General features: G+C 35.8%; 1 protein-coding gene across 1 annotated transcript in view; it reads right to left on the bottom strand.

The window, feature by feature from the left end:
* Positions 1-607: 607 nt before the first annotated feature.
* The window catches only part of FBXO38 (F-box protein 38), a 32,981-nt gene continuing 15,217 nt past the window's right edge, over positions 608-18,371 (bottom strand). Inside the window, exons 13-23 of the mRNA XM_015816879.1 lie at positions 17,218-17,421; positions 15,999-16,141; positions 14,106-14,343; positions 10,610-11,308; positions 8,597-8,697; positions 8,175-8,277; positions 7,251-7,417; positions 5,826-5,971; positions 4,578-4,681; positions 3,819-3,932; positions 608-2,554 (exon numbers count right to left, since the gene is read on the bottom strand). Coding sequence (XP_015672365.1) covers positions 2,376-2,554; positions 3,819-3,932; positions 4,578-4,681; positions 5,826-5,971; positions 7,251-7,417; positions 8,175-8,277; positions 8,597-8,697; positions 10,610-11,308; positions 14,106-14,343; positions 15,999-16,141; positions 17,218-17,421 — 2,198 coding nt within the window. The 3' untranslated portion in view covers positions 608-2,375. The remainder of the gene's footprint in view (positions 2,555-3,818; positions 3,933-4,577; positions 4,682-5,825; positions 5,972-7,250; positions 7,418-8,174; positions 8,278-8,596; positions 8,698-10,609; positions 11,309-14,105; positions 14,344-15,998; positions 16,142-17,217; positions 17,422-18,371) is intronic.

Here is an 18,371-nt window from a genome sequence, read left to right as displayed (position 1 = left end):
TTTCTGCTGTGGTGCAATTTTGGGGGGAGGGTTGGTATCTTAAATTGGAACTAGACAACTGAGAACATCATTCATTTCATAAGGTGGTTATAACAAATTTTACATGTTCTTTTAAGATATTCTACATTTTTATTGGGTGCCCAGAAGTTCTTTATACCCTGAAACGTTTCTCTGTTTGCTTTCACTTCTGGCCTTATTTATTTTAAACAAATACAGATGAAGAGGAAGAAGAAATAATCAGTAACAAGTGTGCCAGTAGAACCTCTGAGGAACATCTGAACATTTGAAGGTCGAGGAGTTCTGATAAGCAAAAGACTTTAGAAGTGACAATTACCCTTTTCAAAAAATAAATATGAGTATTAAAACATCCGTGGTTGGCTGGGCTTGAGGACATTTCCTCTGTTCTATTGCTAAAGTCAATGTATCAACACAAGGGATGAACACTTGCTAATGGAATAATAGATTGTAAATATATCAACCATGAACTTAGGTCCAAGAGGCTTGCAAAGGAAATACAGTTGATTTTATGGTTTGAAATGGTTACTTCAGTCTTTCAAAGGTTACCATTGAAAAGTTAAAGTTCAATTCTTTTAATTGCTCTTATAAAAAGCAAAATAGAAGGGATTCAGATAACATCAGTATACGTATATGCTCTTGTGCAAACACTGACACTCACATCAAACACAACTCAACCACAGATAAATATACATACAAATTACTATTGTTTATACAGTTAAAAAAATACAAATAAAATGAAGCCAACTTTATCATGGGGCTTAGTTCTGTACTAATATAGAACATAAATCCTTGATTATGCTTTTTATTCTTGCCTTTCACACACCCCTCTTCTCAGTGTCACTAATGAATGCAAAAAGTATAATTATTGCTTCAGACCAGCATGAAAAAGCAGAGAGATAAGTTCTCTAGAGACATACATAATAGAAAAACACGATTGGACACCAATCACCATACATTTCCACTTGCTGAGCAGGAAACCTATTCATATCTAACTGCTATTAAGCAATGGTACTTTATTTGAACCTTGATTATGTCACGTTTAGTGTCAATATATTACTTGAGAGAATTGGTAATCTTGTTTTTGAAATGCCTAATTATGCAACTAATTTAGCTATCTCAAGGCCATCCAGAGAAGAAAGGAATATGTTGTCATTTTCAGGGTTCACAACACCCTGTTCACAACACAGCAAATAAACAATGGAACTGAAATGCAATTCTTCTTTTTTGACTGTTCTTATAATAGAAATAAATGTCACATCATTAACATAATAGGAACAAAATGTTAATCTACTTATTATATAGTAAATTACTATACACTTCAGATGAATTAAGTATTCTGACAGGACAATAACTATTGGCAATATTATTTGGTTTAGCTCACTTCTATGATACCAGTTATAAGCATACAAGCTATTACACAGATAGTATTTTTTGAGACTTTTCAGTCCCCGTCAGAAGATGTTGAAAAAGCTATGCAGAATTATCGTTCCAAGTGGACTCATGAAATGTGTTTTGGGTAAATCCAATCAAACAGATGTAAAAAGTAGCATTACAGAACTCAGGCAAAAGTAACATTGAGCAGCCACACATAGAAAACTAGTGGACTAGTTTAAAAAAATAGAATGTACTTGCATCTTTCCTAAAAGTTATATGTACTGAAGAAGAAAACTGCAACAGAGGAAATTCATTTATTAGTTTATTGCTTTTTATTTACCTTGAACCGTCTAGTCCACTAGTGCTTTCATTTGAACACTCAGACTGGTTTTAATTTGTTTTCTGGGATAATTGCTTGCATGGCTGCTCTTTCCTCTTCTGCCATTTGTCACTGGTTTAGGTCTTCCAATTTCACTTCCCCTTGAAAAACCGCACAAGACTCAAAGGCTGTTCAATAGATTTACTCAGAATGGACTCTTAGATGTGTAAGGGGGAGGGGGGGGGAAGGCACAGATTAAAAGACTCCTGTGGCTTCTGAACACAACATATGTAGGGTTTTTGCTTCTGGCAAACCAACAAAAATACTGCTATGAATTATATGAGCTAAGAAATTCAATTTTTTTTGCCTTGCCGTAATTAATTGCCTTCATTAAAATAAAATGTTAATTAAATCTCGTAATATAAACATATGAAATAAAGTCAACTTCATGAGGATTTTTATGTAGGGTCCTCAGCATTCACTGCAACTTCCGATACATTTGCTACACAGTCTTCCAATAGATGTTGGGGGTGATAATTGTGAAGCACACAAATGCGAAGACTTCTCAGTGCACTACAGCAGTGGGTGAAATCCATCTGGTTTCTGTGCTGGCAATGCCAGTCAAAACACAGGAAGGCCTGAGAGAGCTTGCAGCTGGATGCATTCAGATGTAATCGTCTTCTACTGGCTCCCCATTAACATCACAGTAATGGATGAAGATAGCAACCACCCTCTGAAATACCCCTTTCTTCATCTGACGGAGTTCAGAGATCTCTTCACCTATTGTTTCCATGCAGATATCTGCCGACAGTTGTCCTTTTCTCCGGGGAGCATAAATAGTAGCTAATTTTAGATGCAAAGAAAAAGAGAATGGAAACAAATGCAATTGTCACTGGAATGACAATTTTTAAAAAAAATCCAGAATAAATGTTATCTCAGACATAAACATTCATATTTAACAATCTACCATAGAAAAATGGCTATTCCACTGGAAAATTAATAACATCATGATGCTGGTGCAATTATGAGATATCTAAATGTGCAATTATGAGATATATAAATGTTCTTTTAAAGCCCTAGCTTGATTAGACCTTCTTTTCTTGTTGAGCTTCAGTGGCATTTGAAGCCAATATGCCATATAAAATGTTTTCATATATACCTCTATAGAATTTGAAAAGATACAAATACAGTCTAGAATGCCTTCCTACACTTTCGTGTTCTAAGTTCCTTTCTCAATTAACCATGGGGGGGAAAATCCACAACTGACATATTGCTACAGGTAAAAAAAAACTTAGAAATACTGTAACTGATATAGAATGCTTAAAAAAAACCACTAGGGTATTATGTGGAATTTGAAAACAAACCTAAGCTATGTTCTTTATCCCAAACTAACAATCTTCATATTCTGGCCTTCACATTGCACCAGATATTAGACACTCCTATATACATTGTCTAAATTCATCTAAAGCCATAGTTTTGCTGCAGTCAGATTTGACTTCTTTAGGAAGGTCAACTGATACCCCAACAGCCAAGCAGGGCAAGACACATAACTATATCAGCAGACTGGAAATGCTATTCCAAAATTTACTTTAACTGATGCTTTAAAGTCAGCTAGTGAACAGCTAAGCAAGTATGGCATTCTCTAACATGGACGCATCTCCTCTGTCAATTGCTTCACAAATGAGCTTGCCTGAATTGATAATGAAGGGCAAATATCCTCTAACATTCCAGAAGTCAGGTTGTAGAATAATGGATATAAATTACAGAAAGACAGTTCCTGCAGGCAAAACATCCTAAGTGCAATTCACCATGATAAGTGATGAGAAACTTTCACTGGCTTTTAGTCAAGCTAAGTTTAGACAATTATCTACTGTGGATATGGATGCTTTGATCTAGATTTCGAAATAGAGGGACTCAATAGCCTAAGTGACCATGTTACTGGTATGGAAGTATTTAAAACAATTACATACATAATCAGTAAAAAATACACAGGTAAAGACATTCCCTGTAACACTGTAAATATATTACATTTGTTTAAGATGAAACTACATTACTGTACAATGCTTCAGGTTGCCTGGTAAACACAGGGCACTAAATATTCGCTTACTCTTTTCATCATCTTCAAAATCATATCTTGCATAGCCATTAGGATCAGCTGTCCTCAGGGACCTCAACCATGGAAAATCAGTTATCATTGAATAGGGAGCTCCATCCACAATACCTACAATAGAACAGCCAGAAAATAGTCTCTGAACTTATTTTTTTTCAGTTGAAATAAACTTGTCCTGCCTACAACTGTCTTACATCTTTGATGAAGCAGCATTCATAAAATAATACAGATATTTGGTTATTTGCAAGATATACACAATAGGATGAGGAGATACACTAGTTGCACCTCCTTTGTGTATCTGACCACGCATTTGTAGGTGAAACATGGCCTACATATATTTTCTATGCCCTTTACATTATGTGTTGTTGTGGTACACATGTCACTTTTAACTCAGAGAAGTCTGCCATTGGGAGGAAATTGCTCCTCTCCTGTGCTGTGATTTTGCCTTGCTGAACTGTAGTGAACAAAGGAAATCAAAACATTTGCAATATCGTATGCATATTATCCATATGTCAACTGAATTTTTTCTTCTTGCAGATATGTTCACATTTCATCATGAAAAATAAATTATTTTTAAAATATAATTTATATTTAAATTTAAATATAATTTAGATTTTAAATGTAATTTATATTTTTTTAAAAATAATTCTAAAGTCAGAATGAGCTATTTTTTGTTGTCTATCATACAGGTTATAATTTGAGATTCTTTTCTTAAGAAATGTATATAGCTGCTTTCAAGGTCTTTATAATACTTACCTTCTAGAGTGTAAATGTCTCTCCCCCATGGATATCTTGTATATTTTTTTAGATCGTCTTCTGTTCGTGTGGCTTCAGGAAAGAATTCATATTTAATAAGCTCTCTGAAGGACCAAATGAAGAAAACATATGAAAATAAATGGGATATTTATCAAAAGCAACCTAAGAGACTGAAATTATAAACAGATAGTTCCCAAACTGACACTCTGTAGATGTATCTAACTCTTATGATTCCCAGCCTCCCACATTTGTTGGCAGTTGTTGGTCTTCATGTTCCATATATTTTATCTACTTTTTCAATTTAGATCCAAGGTAATTTCAGAACATATAAGGGAATCAATTTATGGACTACTATTACAGGCAATAAAGTAAGAAGTACAGCTGTGCTAGAATGTCATTTAACCTTACTCCATGTGTAAAATATAAGGTGAAAGAATTAGGTAAAATGATATTTAAATCCAATTTTAAAGGTGAGATTCAATTGTAATGTACCTTATATCTGAAGACAACAGTACATCATTAAAATAAGATTCCTCCAAAGGAAGCTATGAAATGGCCTCAGCACTACTGAATATCCTAGACATGTTAAACCAATATTGCTATATATTCTGGACAATTCCCATAATCTGATATTGGCTATTCTGTCTGCTGTCTGAGAAAATTATAGCATGCCACTAAGAAAGGAAACACAAATCATTATAAATGTTGAAGGATGCCTAATTATTAATATATCTATTCATCCACAAATAGATACAAACTATACATGTATGTATGAATGTATGTATGTACTGGCTCTTCACCTAGGCCTTTGGCAAGGAAGTGTGAGATCCCTCATTTCATCATGCATGCCACATTTTATATTATTTAACTTTTATGTTTTATTGATTTGATTATAATTTCTTTGATTGTTGTAAGGTGCTCAAAGTCATTGCAAGTTGGGCAGCATTATACAAGTTTAAATAATAATTACTACTACCATTACTATTCTTTCTAAAACTCCAAAGATCAGAATCTTTCAAAAGGTGTTTGACTTTAATATTAATTGGCTTAATATTGGCTTCTCCTTCCTGAGCCAAATTAGGCCAATTGTTTTATTTGAAAAATCAATGCCATTATCTTAAAGCTGGAAGTCTTCTGGCCCATTCAATTGAATCACAATTGAATGGGACAAAAGTGCATATGCGTGTACACACACAAACAGAAAGATGAAACAAACATTTGGCAATAAGAGAATACTAGCTGACTTACTGATTGATATTTGCTATTGTGTCCATCCAGCTACGAATCCGGACTTTATTGCGAACATTTGGAGGGTTACTGAATTCGTGAATGACACAGATATGATATGGGTAAGGACCACTAAATATTTTTTGCTCAAGAGTTAGTGTGTCAACCTGTAAAAATGGGGACAACATGCTTGAAATAACAGAAAATAGCAAAATAGATTTCTACAGACAGTCTTATTAGGCCTAGAGAATTTAAGACTATGAAACTTTGCCATTTTTAAACAAATCTCTAACATCACTTGTCATTGCTTTAAAAGAAAAAGAGTTAGTTTTTTAATTTTTTTCTTTCATTCTTTCATAGTTATTTGGTAAATTAAATACATTCACTGTATTCCAATACTCTATATTTTAGTTAGTTGATTTTTGCATGTCTTTCACTACTGATTCATATTTTGTATCAGTAACATAACTAATAACATTTTTAGAATTTGTAGTAAACTTTTATAGGGTAGGTTTCTACTTTGTGAGTTGCCATGTCAATATCACATTGACTGAAAGCCAGAAAACCCATTAGCTGGAGCACATAGAAAATTTAGAACATTCAACATATTTAGTACTTTACTAACTGGTTTACTATTCCATCAACACTGACAGGAAGTAATTTCCTGAGACAAAAAAATCATAAAGACATTAATCTCATTGTAATGCCCTCCTAGGAAAATCTGGAGGAAGCTTATGTGTATTTTATATTGTATGTATATGCATTAGGATGAAAAATAATTTCTATGTGCAAACAACACTGTTATTTTGCACTTCATTTATTATTTGAACATAAGACTACTGAAAACTTTCCTGAGCTTATAGATGTTTATGCTCAGTTTTATTCCAAGAATATGAAGAATGCAGCATAATGCTTCCCAACCTTTTTCCTTCATTATCCAAGACCATTTATCAAAAAGTCTTATTGAACTTCAAGGAACCGGCCATAAGATCCTTCCTTCAGCAGTTGTAAGTTTGAACAGTCACTGAATTAATGACTGCAACACGGGGATTGCATGTATTATAAAAATATCATTGAATCATCCCCATGTTATTTCAATAAATTACAACAGATAATTTCATTAATTTTCACCATTATAAGAATGCTTTTGAAGATATTTTTTAATCTATTTTAGTAAACATGGCATAATTTAAATATCTCTGTTGTGATGAGCAATAGATTTGTGTGTCATTACCCCCCAAAAACCCACTTGTACCCATTGGGTAATTTACCCAGGTTTGGGAAGTACTGATATAACAGTGCAACAAACTTCAAGGTGAATAAAAATCCAATTAAAATATGCCATTAAAGCCAGTTTGTGCTAGTAATCTTCATGCTAAAAAAAAGATAATAAGAGTATAGAAAAATACACAAACTCTTTTGCTTAAGTGAAAGCTAGCTACATACCTGTTGCATTGGACGAAGGTAAATAATCCGGTTTCTCTCTGGAGGCATTCGAAGTATCTGATCAAGGACCTGATCCATATTTAATTTCTTGCATTGAGCATAATCAAATCGATTGACAATGGGTGCATTCTCTACTTTTAAGTGCTTAAGAACACGACACCTGGTGGCTAAAAGGGAAAAACAACCAAATAAACAATTATACGTAAAAAAAATAGTTATTTAATATTACAGCTGTGGGAGGCATAATGAAATAATCTCAAGTTGCCAGATTTATGAAAGTTTAGCATGGACTGTTTGCTTAATTTGCCTGATGTTGTTTGGAAAAGGCAAAATTTGGAGTCATCGGCCTAGAAGTCATTGAGGACAAGACAAATGTGTGAATGTTTTACATCTTTACATGCCATAAGCCTCTTTATTTATTTAATTAGGAATAGAGGTATTTTAACTGCATTTAGTCCATAATGGTGCAACCAAACAACCAGAGAAGCAGCAAAAACCCTTTCATGGGATGTACTCAAGCAGCTGGATTAACCTGGGTTCCTGTACTGAGGAGATTGAATTTGATGACCTAAAAACCAGAGATAGGCAACCTCGGCTCTTTTATGACTCATGGACTTTAACTCCCAGAATTCCTGAGTCAGCCAAGCTGGCTCAGGAATTCTGGGAGTTGAAGTCCACGAGTCATAAAAGAGCCAAGATTGCCTACCCCTGACCTAAACCATCACTTTTAACTTTATGATTCTATATTTTATTACTGATCTGATTTCCTCCAATAGATCATGTTTATAGAAGTGAGAAACCATATTTATTTTGTTTATTTATTTAAAAGACATTTATGGTTCAGCTTGTTAAGAAGAATATTCCATTAGTTCCACCAAATTTTCATGAACATTTCTCAAGCTTCAACAAACAAAATGTACATACCATGAATGAACATCATTTTAGGGCAGTCTTTCAGCACCAGGTCTGTTATGCCACAGTTAGTCAATGTGATTCCAACAAGGTTTTTTGATTTTAGTATCAAAACCTAGAGAATTTATTTATAGAGTTAAAAATTACTACATGGATCATGCCAAACCAATTAACTAGTCAAATTATTAATTGTCAGGACACCTAATGTTGGGTGAGAAAATGCGGGCAGCACTGAAATTCTCTTTTCTTAGAAAATCTTTTTGTTCTCTCTTGGCATCTGCAATGTTCTTAACTGGAAAACACTGGCTATTCTGGCTGATATTGAAATGTAAATTGTATGCAAATAACTTAGCAAGAAAATATCTTTACAAAAGACAAGTTTCAGTCATCTTGAATATGATTGATTGTCCATAATTCTGATCCAAAGTACTCACCTGGATGTGGTCATCCTCAATCACAGGATCACTGGTGCTTGTGGACTTGTCAGCTGTCCGTTTTCTCTTCACTGAATGTCGAGATTTTGGTTTAGCTGCTTCTGATAAGGCAAAAAATAAAATAAAATAAAATAATAAAATAATAAAAAATAATAAAATGAAATAAAATAAATATAATTGTGACAGTTTTAAAATACTCACAATAATGATGTATCTTGAAGTTTTTTCTTAAAAATTGCTAGACAGAATTAAGATTCCAAAATCAATTTCAGAATGGTGGGCAGTGGCCAGTCAATGTGACAAAAATATTAAGAACTACCGTGTTTCCCCGAAAACAAGACCTTCCCCGAAAATAAACCCTAGCTTGATTTTTGGGGGTGGGCTTAATATAAGCCCTACCCCAAAAATAAACCCTAGTTTGGGGATGAGGCGCACACCTAAAAATCAAGCTGGGGTGAGGGGGTAGAACTTACCATTGCAGCCAGGCCTCCCATGGATCAACACTTGCCTCGCTAGCCCACTTCTTCTGTGGCCGAAGGAGCAGCTCCATTCTCAGCTGCTGAATGAAGCTGCTCCTTCGGCCACAGAAGAAGTGGGCCAGCTGGATGGGGCTGTCAGTGCCGGAGATGAGTGGAAAAAGACATTTCCCGAAAATAAGACCTGTGCCTCTTTTGGAGGCAAAAAATAAATAAAATAAAAATAAAAATAAGACCGGGTCTTATTTTAGAGGAAAAATGGCAGTTCTTTTGGAATGTTTTTTCAATATTTCATTCTAGCTCCAAATCCCAGATAATAATACTTGGAGGAGAAACTAAGCAGATACGACTCTGCTTAATTTTTTCAAGATCAGCCAAGGTCTGATAGGTGACATCATCAACTGTGATTCTGCCTTAAGAGAAACTATTACATTTCTAGGTTGCATAATCTAAGTACAACAAAGATAAGGAACACATGACTCTCTAAATATTACTGAACTACAATTCCAGCATCCCTAAACATTGGACGTAATTACTTTAAAGTCTCTCTATTCCTGAAAGTGTTTGAAAACCATAAAAGATGTTAAAATGACACAAGTAATAGGCTGAAGTTTTATGTCATTTGGTCTGTTGAGGAAATCAGGAAAAGTTATATATATATGTATATGTTATGAATTTCACAAATTTAACTGTACTGTACATGGAATGCCCTGGAAATGTTGATGAAAAGCTATTATATTTGCATATGAATATGTTTTACGAACAGCTTGACAGTGAAAGAAACACACATCTAAGAGGATGTTCAGAATTAGGATTTACATTTCCTTTTGATTAGTTCAATTCATATTTTGAACCTGCATAAGTGAAGCATACAAGGAAACGTGGCATAAATGTTGTTTTACTGTCTGTATGATTGCAATGAAGCGACGGTGTGAGGATGACAATCACTGTGGTAGAAATCATTTGAGTTCTACATAAACGATGACTGAGGCATTCAGAATGCCTACTGTCATTAAAATTAAAATACAGTACCCTTAATCTGAAAAATGCATAAGTATGTAAGAACAATGAAACATGCAAGAATTACTCTGGATATTTATTTCCCTGAAAAACTGACTGTAGAACATGGTTAAGAATATCACTTTTGTGTGCCGATACTATTTCTTGGTTCACCTTACTGGGAAGGTATTCAACATTGTTAAAATTCTTAGGGAACATACAGTATAGGTTCTGTGGGAGTCATATTAAAGTGGTTAGAGAATATCATTGAAAGAAATATACCGATGAAAACAAGTACAGAACTATAATGCAATACCATAATAGGATTCCTATATGAAATCAACTCAAAAATGTCATTCCAAAGCAGCTATCATTCTTCCATTCCTATTCATATGCAGGTCTGTTAATACAAGAATTGGGATAATAATTTTAAGAAGGCATTTCTGCTAATATATCGCTTTTGTATTCTACACGCCTTTGGAGCTAGGGTGACAAAGCAAGACAATTCATACAAGACATCTACATAATGTAATCTTACCGGGCTGAGACACCAAAGGCACATGGGAAAGCCTACTTCTGGCTCTTGTTAAAGGCCTACGAGGATAATCTTCATTATGTTCCATTTCAAACCTTGCTTGCTGTAAAGTACTGCCCTCCTCATTAGCAATCTCACCGACACCCTCATTAGTCCTCTCATTGCTGGCTTCCCCTGAGGAATCATTGTTTGCTAATGTTCTCAGAGAAAGTTCTGCTCCTCCCACCGATGGCCCATTTGTACCACAGGCTCCACTGGTAGATGGAGATTCATCATCAGAAGCTCCATTAGTTCTCTTTTGCTGGCTCTGCGGCACATAGCAGGAACACCTGGAGCATAAAGAATTATCTTCATCATCCCGCTCACTGGAATCTTCATTCCTACAGAGACACTTCCCAGAATCCTCTGCAGCTACAGAAAGGGACTCATTAGAGCTATCTGCTTTCCTGACATCTTCCGGGCTTTGAGAAGCAGCAGCGGACGAGCTTCCTGGAGGTCCAGTGTCCCCACCACAGCTTGGGTTACAATCTTTGTTTTTATTTTTTTCTGTGGTCACATCACTGGCTGCTTTCATATCTGCTTTAATCTGCTCACTGGTGACTTGACAGCCCTTTTCACAGCTGCTCTCCTCAGAAAGAAAAAGCTTCACCCGACTGGCACTGCATCTTTTCCGCAGTGGAGCTTTGCCTTTACCACTCACTGCTGCAATATTGGAAAAGCAGAAGAGCAATATAAAGTAATGCAAAGCCTGCAACACACACAATTACAGGACACGGGACACATAAACGTAAGTCTTAGGCTCACTAGAGTAGAAAACTCAGGATAAAAAGCACCGTAAGGACAGGAAGTAGATGGCAGAGGACAGCAGAGGTAGGTGGTAGAGTGAGGGTGGTCAAAAGGGCAGAGATGGGGATAGATGGGCAGGTGGGGAGAGCTGAAGCACAGGCAATTTGTCAGGGCAGGAGAAGGGCCTTGTGTAACTATTGCAACTGGGACTGCCGTAGTTATCAAAATATTTTTAAAATGATTAAAAAATCAAATATTTTTTTAATAGACAGTGAGGTTTATTGAAATTAACAAATGGCTTTTGGAATTTAAAGGCCATAAATTATTCTGTTGGAAACAATACATTTCAGTTAGAGGCAAGAAAAGTAAAGTTGTAATTTTTCTGGCTCAGGGTTGAAATGAGGAGGCTTTGATGCTCTCAGAGCCTGGTTGTTTTTTTTGCAGATATTTCATTATCCAAACTACATAACATCATCAGCACTAGTGATGTTTTCATTACCCTAGTTTGGGTAATGAAAAGTCTGCAAGAAAACAACCAAGCTCTGAGAGCACCAAGGACCCCTCATTGTAATATTTTCCCCATCCAAACTCATGGGCCCCTGGAAATCCATCCACTCATTTTAAAAACTTCCTGAAATTAGTAAAGCACTAATAGTCTCTCCCTCCCCATAAACACACCTAAAGTTTAAATGTTAAGGCATTTGTAAATTTACTAAATATTAATTGTGAGGGTTTGAAATGCCTAGAAACACCTGAGATTACCTATTTCACCATCCTTTTCTAGAACTATTATAGTTTATATAACAAAAATGTTAAGTATACCCGTATATGTCATGTCAACAAAAGTGAAGAAAACAAATATACTTGGTATTAATATAATTAGAATTCTGCAAGGAATCATATATCTGTCGGATTATCATTCTGAAACAAATGTAAACATATCAAGCATTTTACAAATTGCAGTAAACCCTTAGTTCAGATTATTGCAAATGAATCTGTATAAATTCCGAAACACGCACTTTCACCTCGTTAAAACCCAAGAGGAGGGAGAAAACAGCCACTTTAAAAGACGGTGTCTTCCTATGTACGAACTTAAGAGAACTATAGTAGGATTTGATCTCTCAGACTTCGGTTTAATATCCTACCTTATTTATTTAAAATTGCAAGCTCTAGTTAAACTCAAAATACAATTCATTGACTGGATTGAATTCTAAACTCCTTTTAAAACAAAGCAGACAGCCTATCATCTGCTGGGTCATCGTTTCAGAGACATTTCCTCACCTAAACAGAGAAACAGAATGACCTCAGGCAGGCAAAAGAGCAGTGGGAACCAGAACAATTCCCAACTTCCTTGGTTTTCCTTGTACAAACTGGCAGGGAGTGTTGAAAAGATAATTATGTGACCATGGTAGTATGGCTGCACAGCAATACTGAAACATGGGCCCTGGATTTTTTAAATCAGCCCATTTGAGGAATGTTGATTCAAAAATTGGTGCCCTATAATGCACGATTTGCCCAATTAATGGTTACAACTATCAAACAGAAGAGTTTCAGTAGTGCACAGACTGTACTCCGATATTAATTCTGAAAGGAATCTTTATTGAAGAATGCTACTGTTAAGGAGATCAAAGCTGTATTCAAACCCTGCTTCTTCAAAAAGTATGAACATCTATTAAAATAGAACTTGAAAAGCAATCATATTTATTATTAATCAAATATATGTAACTGCCCTTCTCACCAAGTGATTTGGACAATGCACAAATAGATAAAAACCACAAAACCTCAGATATTGGAAGACTGCTATCATGTCACTTCTAGTCCTGCTCTTCATCAGACTAGATGTCATGGTTCCGACAGATGAAACTCTTCAAAGAACTTCGAGGCATTGTTTACCTTAAAGAATCTTTATTCAAGTTGCATGGCATCTGAATTCTCCTCCCCTAAACACATAGTATCAAAGCACAATTCCCTCCTCTAATTAAGTCATAAATCACATTCTCCAATTAGTTTGAAATGCAGACCTTCCCTCCAGTTCTTCTACCCATTTATCATTTCTTATTTCAAACAACCTTAAAAACACTCTACTATGATGTTATGTCTAACTAATTCCCATACACATTCTTCCTCCTCCCCCCCAGTATCATCTAATTCTAACTCTAAAAGTAACACACAAGGGGAAATTGGCTGCATCTTCATATACCGTCAAAGCAAAAACATCCGATGTTAGCAGCGTTGACATCAGACATACCCAGTTCTCAAAACTGTATGTTTTAGTCTCCAGTCCTCTAATCATCCTTGTTGTTCTTCTTTGCACTTTCTAGAATCTCAACATCTTTTCTGTATCGTGGTGACCAAAACCGGATGCAAGATTCCAAGCCTGGTCTTATCATTGCAGTATAAAGCAGTACTAACACTTCACATGATCTTTATACTATCCTTCTGTTGATGTAGCCTAGGGCTGCACTGGCTTTCTTTGGGAGCTGCAGCATACTGCTATCTCATAGTTACATGATTGTCCACTAGGATTCCTAGATCCCTCTCCCAGTTATTGTTGAGCCGAGTGCTACCTATTCTACACTGGTGCATTTAGTTTTCCAAATGTTTTGGTATTGCAAAATTTCTCTTCTCAACAGAATATGAAGCACTACACCGATCCATTTTGTAACACAGAATACAACATATTCTGCATACACAAGGAAATTAAAACTCGCACCTAAGGGTTCCTGGATTTCCACTGGATCTCTAACTCTTTCCTCTCCATCTGAGTAACTTTGTGCAATGCTGTTTGTGATACAGGATCTTGAGCTTGCCATGTTTTCATCTTCATCTTCACTGTCTGAATCATGTACTGTAATAGGTGCTAGCTTTACACTAGGCTGAAGACCACTAGGTCCTGAAAAAGACGAAAACATCAATAATCGATTATTCTTGTTCCTTAAGTCATGACTCACCTTGATTGAACTTGTAATTCTAGTATGTGTCTAAACTAGCTGGGATTTGTACTATGGTTTAGAATACCTACCCAAAGGAGTTTCTGCAGTTCATATGTCTGTTTTTCTCTTCTTCAAGTTCCCCTCAAACATCATAGAGAGGAATAAAAACAAAACAAAACACAGTGTGTACTCTGTTTTGTATCAAGTTGGAATGCTTCACAACTCTCCTTTAGACATTCATCTGGACATATTGAGGTCTTTAAAAAAAGCAGATTCACCACTGCTTCCAAACATTTACAGTAGGTGGGAGATCTGAAGAGAACTATGTGCATGTTCACATGAATGCAAACAAAACTATTGGTGTGATTGGCTTCCTTACTTTCTTCAGGCCCTGTTGATATTCAGAGCTGCACATACAAGGGTAGTAATCCTTCAGACCACCCAAGTGGAGGCTAGAGAGAGATCGCATTGCATATATGACTCTAATCTCTATCTAGTCTGAGTCCTTCACACGATTAGGCAAATTAGGTTTTGTTTTTTGATGTTCTCCAAATCTTCTGTTAGTTCCTTCCTGCCACAATCAATTAGTACCATACAATGCAAATAGATTAATCCAGCTATATATTTGTAAAATGATGAAAATGTATTCTGTCACATAAATATACCAAAAAAGAGGATAAAACGAAAGCTATATCACAATGACAACTAGAGGTTACTAAAAGCCTTCTTGTTGGTTATAAGCAATGTTTTCTTGGCCAGTAAACTACATTTGTAAGGTATCTCTGCACAACACTAATCCTAAAAAAAAGAAGAAAAAAAAGAAAAAGAGATGCATAATTGTATCTCAATTGAATAGTAAACTAGTAAGGGTTTTGGCAGTCAGAACAAGATTAATGTGATATACCAGGCAGCAGTGCAAACTTGAAATCCAAAGTTCGTATCTTGCTAGAACTATTAACTTAGTATATTATGTATAATGCAATTTAATATAAATAAACTTATGTTTTAGCAATGTATCTCAACCTTCACATCAGCAATATAGGAAAATCTATGTAATCATTAGGAGTAGAAAATAACTTGATGGCACTTACTCAATCAATTCAATCAATGATCTATTTCCAAAGTAATCTAAAAATTACTTTACAGAAAATTTTTGTACAACAATCAAATTTCTGTACAGAAAATTGATTNATAGCTGAACTATGATTGTAGGAAATCTTCCAGAGGGAACAGCAACACTCTTAGTCTGGAAAAATAACTAACGGTCCACTTTTAAATTTTAAAATTTGATGGAGGCTTTCCATGTTGTACTGAGAGAGAAAGTATAGCTTTCAAACTAAAAGATAAGAATGCTTACGATTTAAAAAAATCCTATAATTCTACAAATTCTGCAGTAATCTAAAGGCAATATTAAGTTATATTACCCCTTCTAAGCAAAAATAAAGTCTGTATTAAGAGTTATTTCAATGGTAAAAATCATACTTGTCAAAAATAAGAACAAACACTGATGCAACACGAAAGGAATAATTTTAGAACATTATGGGTGATAGATCAAGTTGATACGTTCTTCACTCTTTAAGGGATGCAATAGGGAATGTTAATAGCTATTATTCTGTGTGACTGATTATGTGACATCAAGTCAGTATCAAGTTTCAGTAATCACCCAAATAGACCTCTTCCAGGATAATGTGTCCCCAGTCTGGCCTTTCAAATGTTTCAACATTGAACTTGTTGTTGTTGTAACTAAATCCATACCTATTATCAACCTGGTAATAACTAGAGTGCTGCTCTAACCATCTTCTAATACTAAAGATTCCTGTAAGTAAGGAAAATATTCTAAGGTATCCTGGATACTAATAACTCTAATGTACAGAATTGCAATATACTCTTTCCATCTTTGCTCTAGTTTCTTTGAATTGGTTTCTATCTGTTCATTGGCATCTTTTAGCATACTAGCTCAAAAGAGGAACTCCTTCAAGTTTGGAAAATGCTTCCCCCCCCCCCTTATTTTTCTCTTTGTTCCTATCTTCAATCACTTTATAAATGTTAGAATAGGAAAAGGACCATCAGTTTAGTACAATGGTTAAAGCACTATAAATCAGGAAACTGTGATCACGGGTGATCTTGGGCCAGTTACTTTCTCATAAGAAAAAGGGAATGGCAATTCACTTCTGAAAGTCTTGCCAAGAAAACATGGCAGGTTAACACTGCCTTGAAGGAGCACATACACAGCAAACACAAATATTGAAAAATATTGCAAAGCAAACATTTCAGCTGCAGTTCAGAATGGCAACTGGTAGTAACAGATAGCAACAGATGCCAACTAAATGCATATTGTGTAAATGGTGGCTCAAATGGTGCTCAATAAGCACACTTGTATAACAAAGGGAAAATAAATTGTTTTTAGGACACTTTGGGATTTACATACAGTACACAACACACATAACTAAGGATTTTACATACACAACACACATAAGGATGAACATAGATACATTGTACAGGTTAAGTAACGCATGAAAGCCAGCTTGATGCAGTGGTTAAGGCATCAGGCTAGAAACTGGGAGATGTGAGTTCTAGTCCTGCTTAAGAATAAAACCAGCTGGATAATCTTGGGCTGGTCACTTTCTCTTGACCTAGGAAGGAGGCAAAACCTTGCCAAGAAAACTGTAGGGACTTGTTCAGGCAGTCTCCGAAAACTGGGTATGACTGAATGGAGAAAAAAAAGCAGAGCATAAAAAATTAGAGCATAAAGATAGGAATTAAGTTAAAAGTGAAGAAAAAAATAAGATGTGAAACATCCCTGCAAGGGGAGGACGATACTTTTCTCCTTGTTGGTGGCCTATATACTATATATAGACAATCATATTATTAAAAATTATTAATAAAACTTACCATCTGCTGCATTCTGCTGTTCCTCCATCTGCTCCTCCTGTCGCAATTCATTCTCTTCATTTTGATCATTCGGTTGTTGGTGGTTATTATGGTGAATATTGGCATTATTGTTCTGGTGGTTATTATTGTTGTCATTTTCATTGTTGGAATTCTGGTTGCTCACCAAAGCAGAGGAAACTCCGATTCCTGTACCTGCACTCAGACCTACACGAGCACAACCCTAAAATACATTAAAGGAATTACTGTCTGGCAACTGACAAGAGTTTCCAGGACAGTATTAACCAAAGATCGTAAGATTACAGGAAACTGTGACATTTGAACACCAAGGCATCGCTTCCGACCCTTCATAGACACTTCAATGCTCTTTTCCAGAGAAGACCAAATACTTCTGAAATGGCAGTAAACCCCATCTTGATGATAGGCTGTATAAACACTGGTGCTTTTAGCTTTATTTAAACACTGCTCTTTTATCTTTGTATTATTGGCTTAATATGAGAGTAAGTAATACTTTTTAGTATTAGGAAAAGTGCCAAAGCAGCTTCTTTGAAGCTTCTTTGCCGAGTTACCTCGCAAAGCGCCAACATCTCCTCATGTTGGACAGAAAAGCCTGAGTATTGTAACCTGACCTGGCTCTGCTGACAGTGAAGCTACTTTGTCCAGTATCGGCTCAGGTTCCACAACACGTGGCCTGCTCCTTCCCAGCCTCCTGAGTTTTGCAGATCTTTTGCAGAAGGTAAGGAAGGGATTCTGAGGACCCTTGAAGAGGACCGCTTGGAATCTGATGGGCCAAATGCCTTGGGGGACCTGGCAGGGCAGGATGTTTGTGTGTGGGAGGGAAAATAGATAAATGGGGGTGCTGCGGCATCTCTGCAAAGTTAAGAATTCTACAGAACCCACCTGGTCATTCTTCATTCTGTAGAATTCTTAACTTTGAAACAGGGTCATATATAGCTTTTGGAGCAGTGGTTCTCAACCTGTGGGTCGGGACCCCATTTGGGGTCGATCGACCATTTCATGGGGGTCGCCAAGNATAGCTGAACTATGATTGTAGGAAATCTTCCAGAGGGAACAGCAACACTCTTAGTCTGGAAAAATAACTAACGGTCCACTTTTAAATTTTAAAATTTGATGGAGGCTTTCCATGTTGTACTGAG

This window comes from Protobothrops mucrosquamatus, unplaced genomic scaffold, assembly GCF_001527695.2.
Source record: "Protobothrops mucrosquamatus isolate PMUCROS unplaced genomic scaffold, P.Mucros_1.0 scaffold517, whole genome shotgun sequence".
Taxonomy (NCBI): domain Eukaryota; kingdom Metazoa; phylum Chordata; class Lepidosauria; order Squamata; family Viperidae; genus Protobothrops; species Protobothrops mucrosquamatus.
This window is presented reverse-complemented; position numbering and strand designations above follow the sequence as displayed.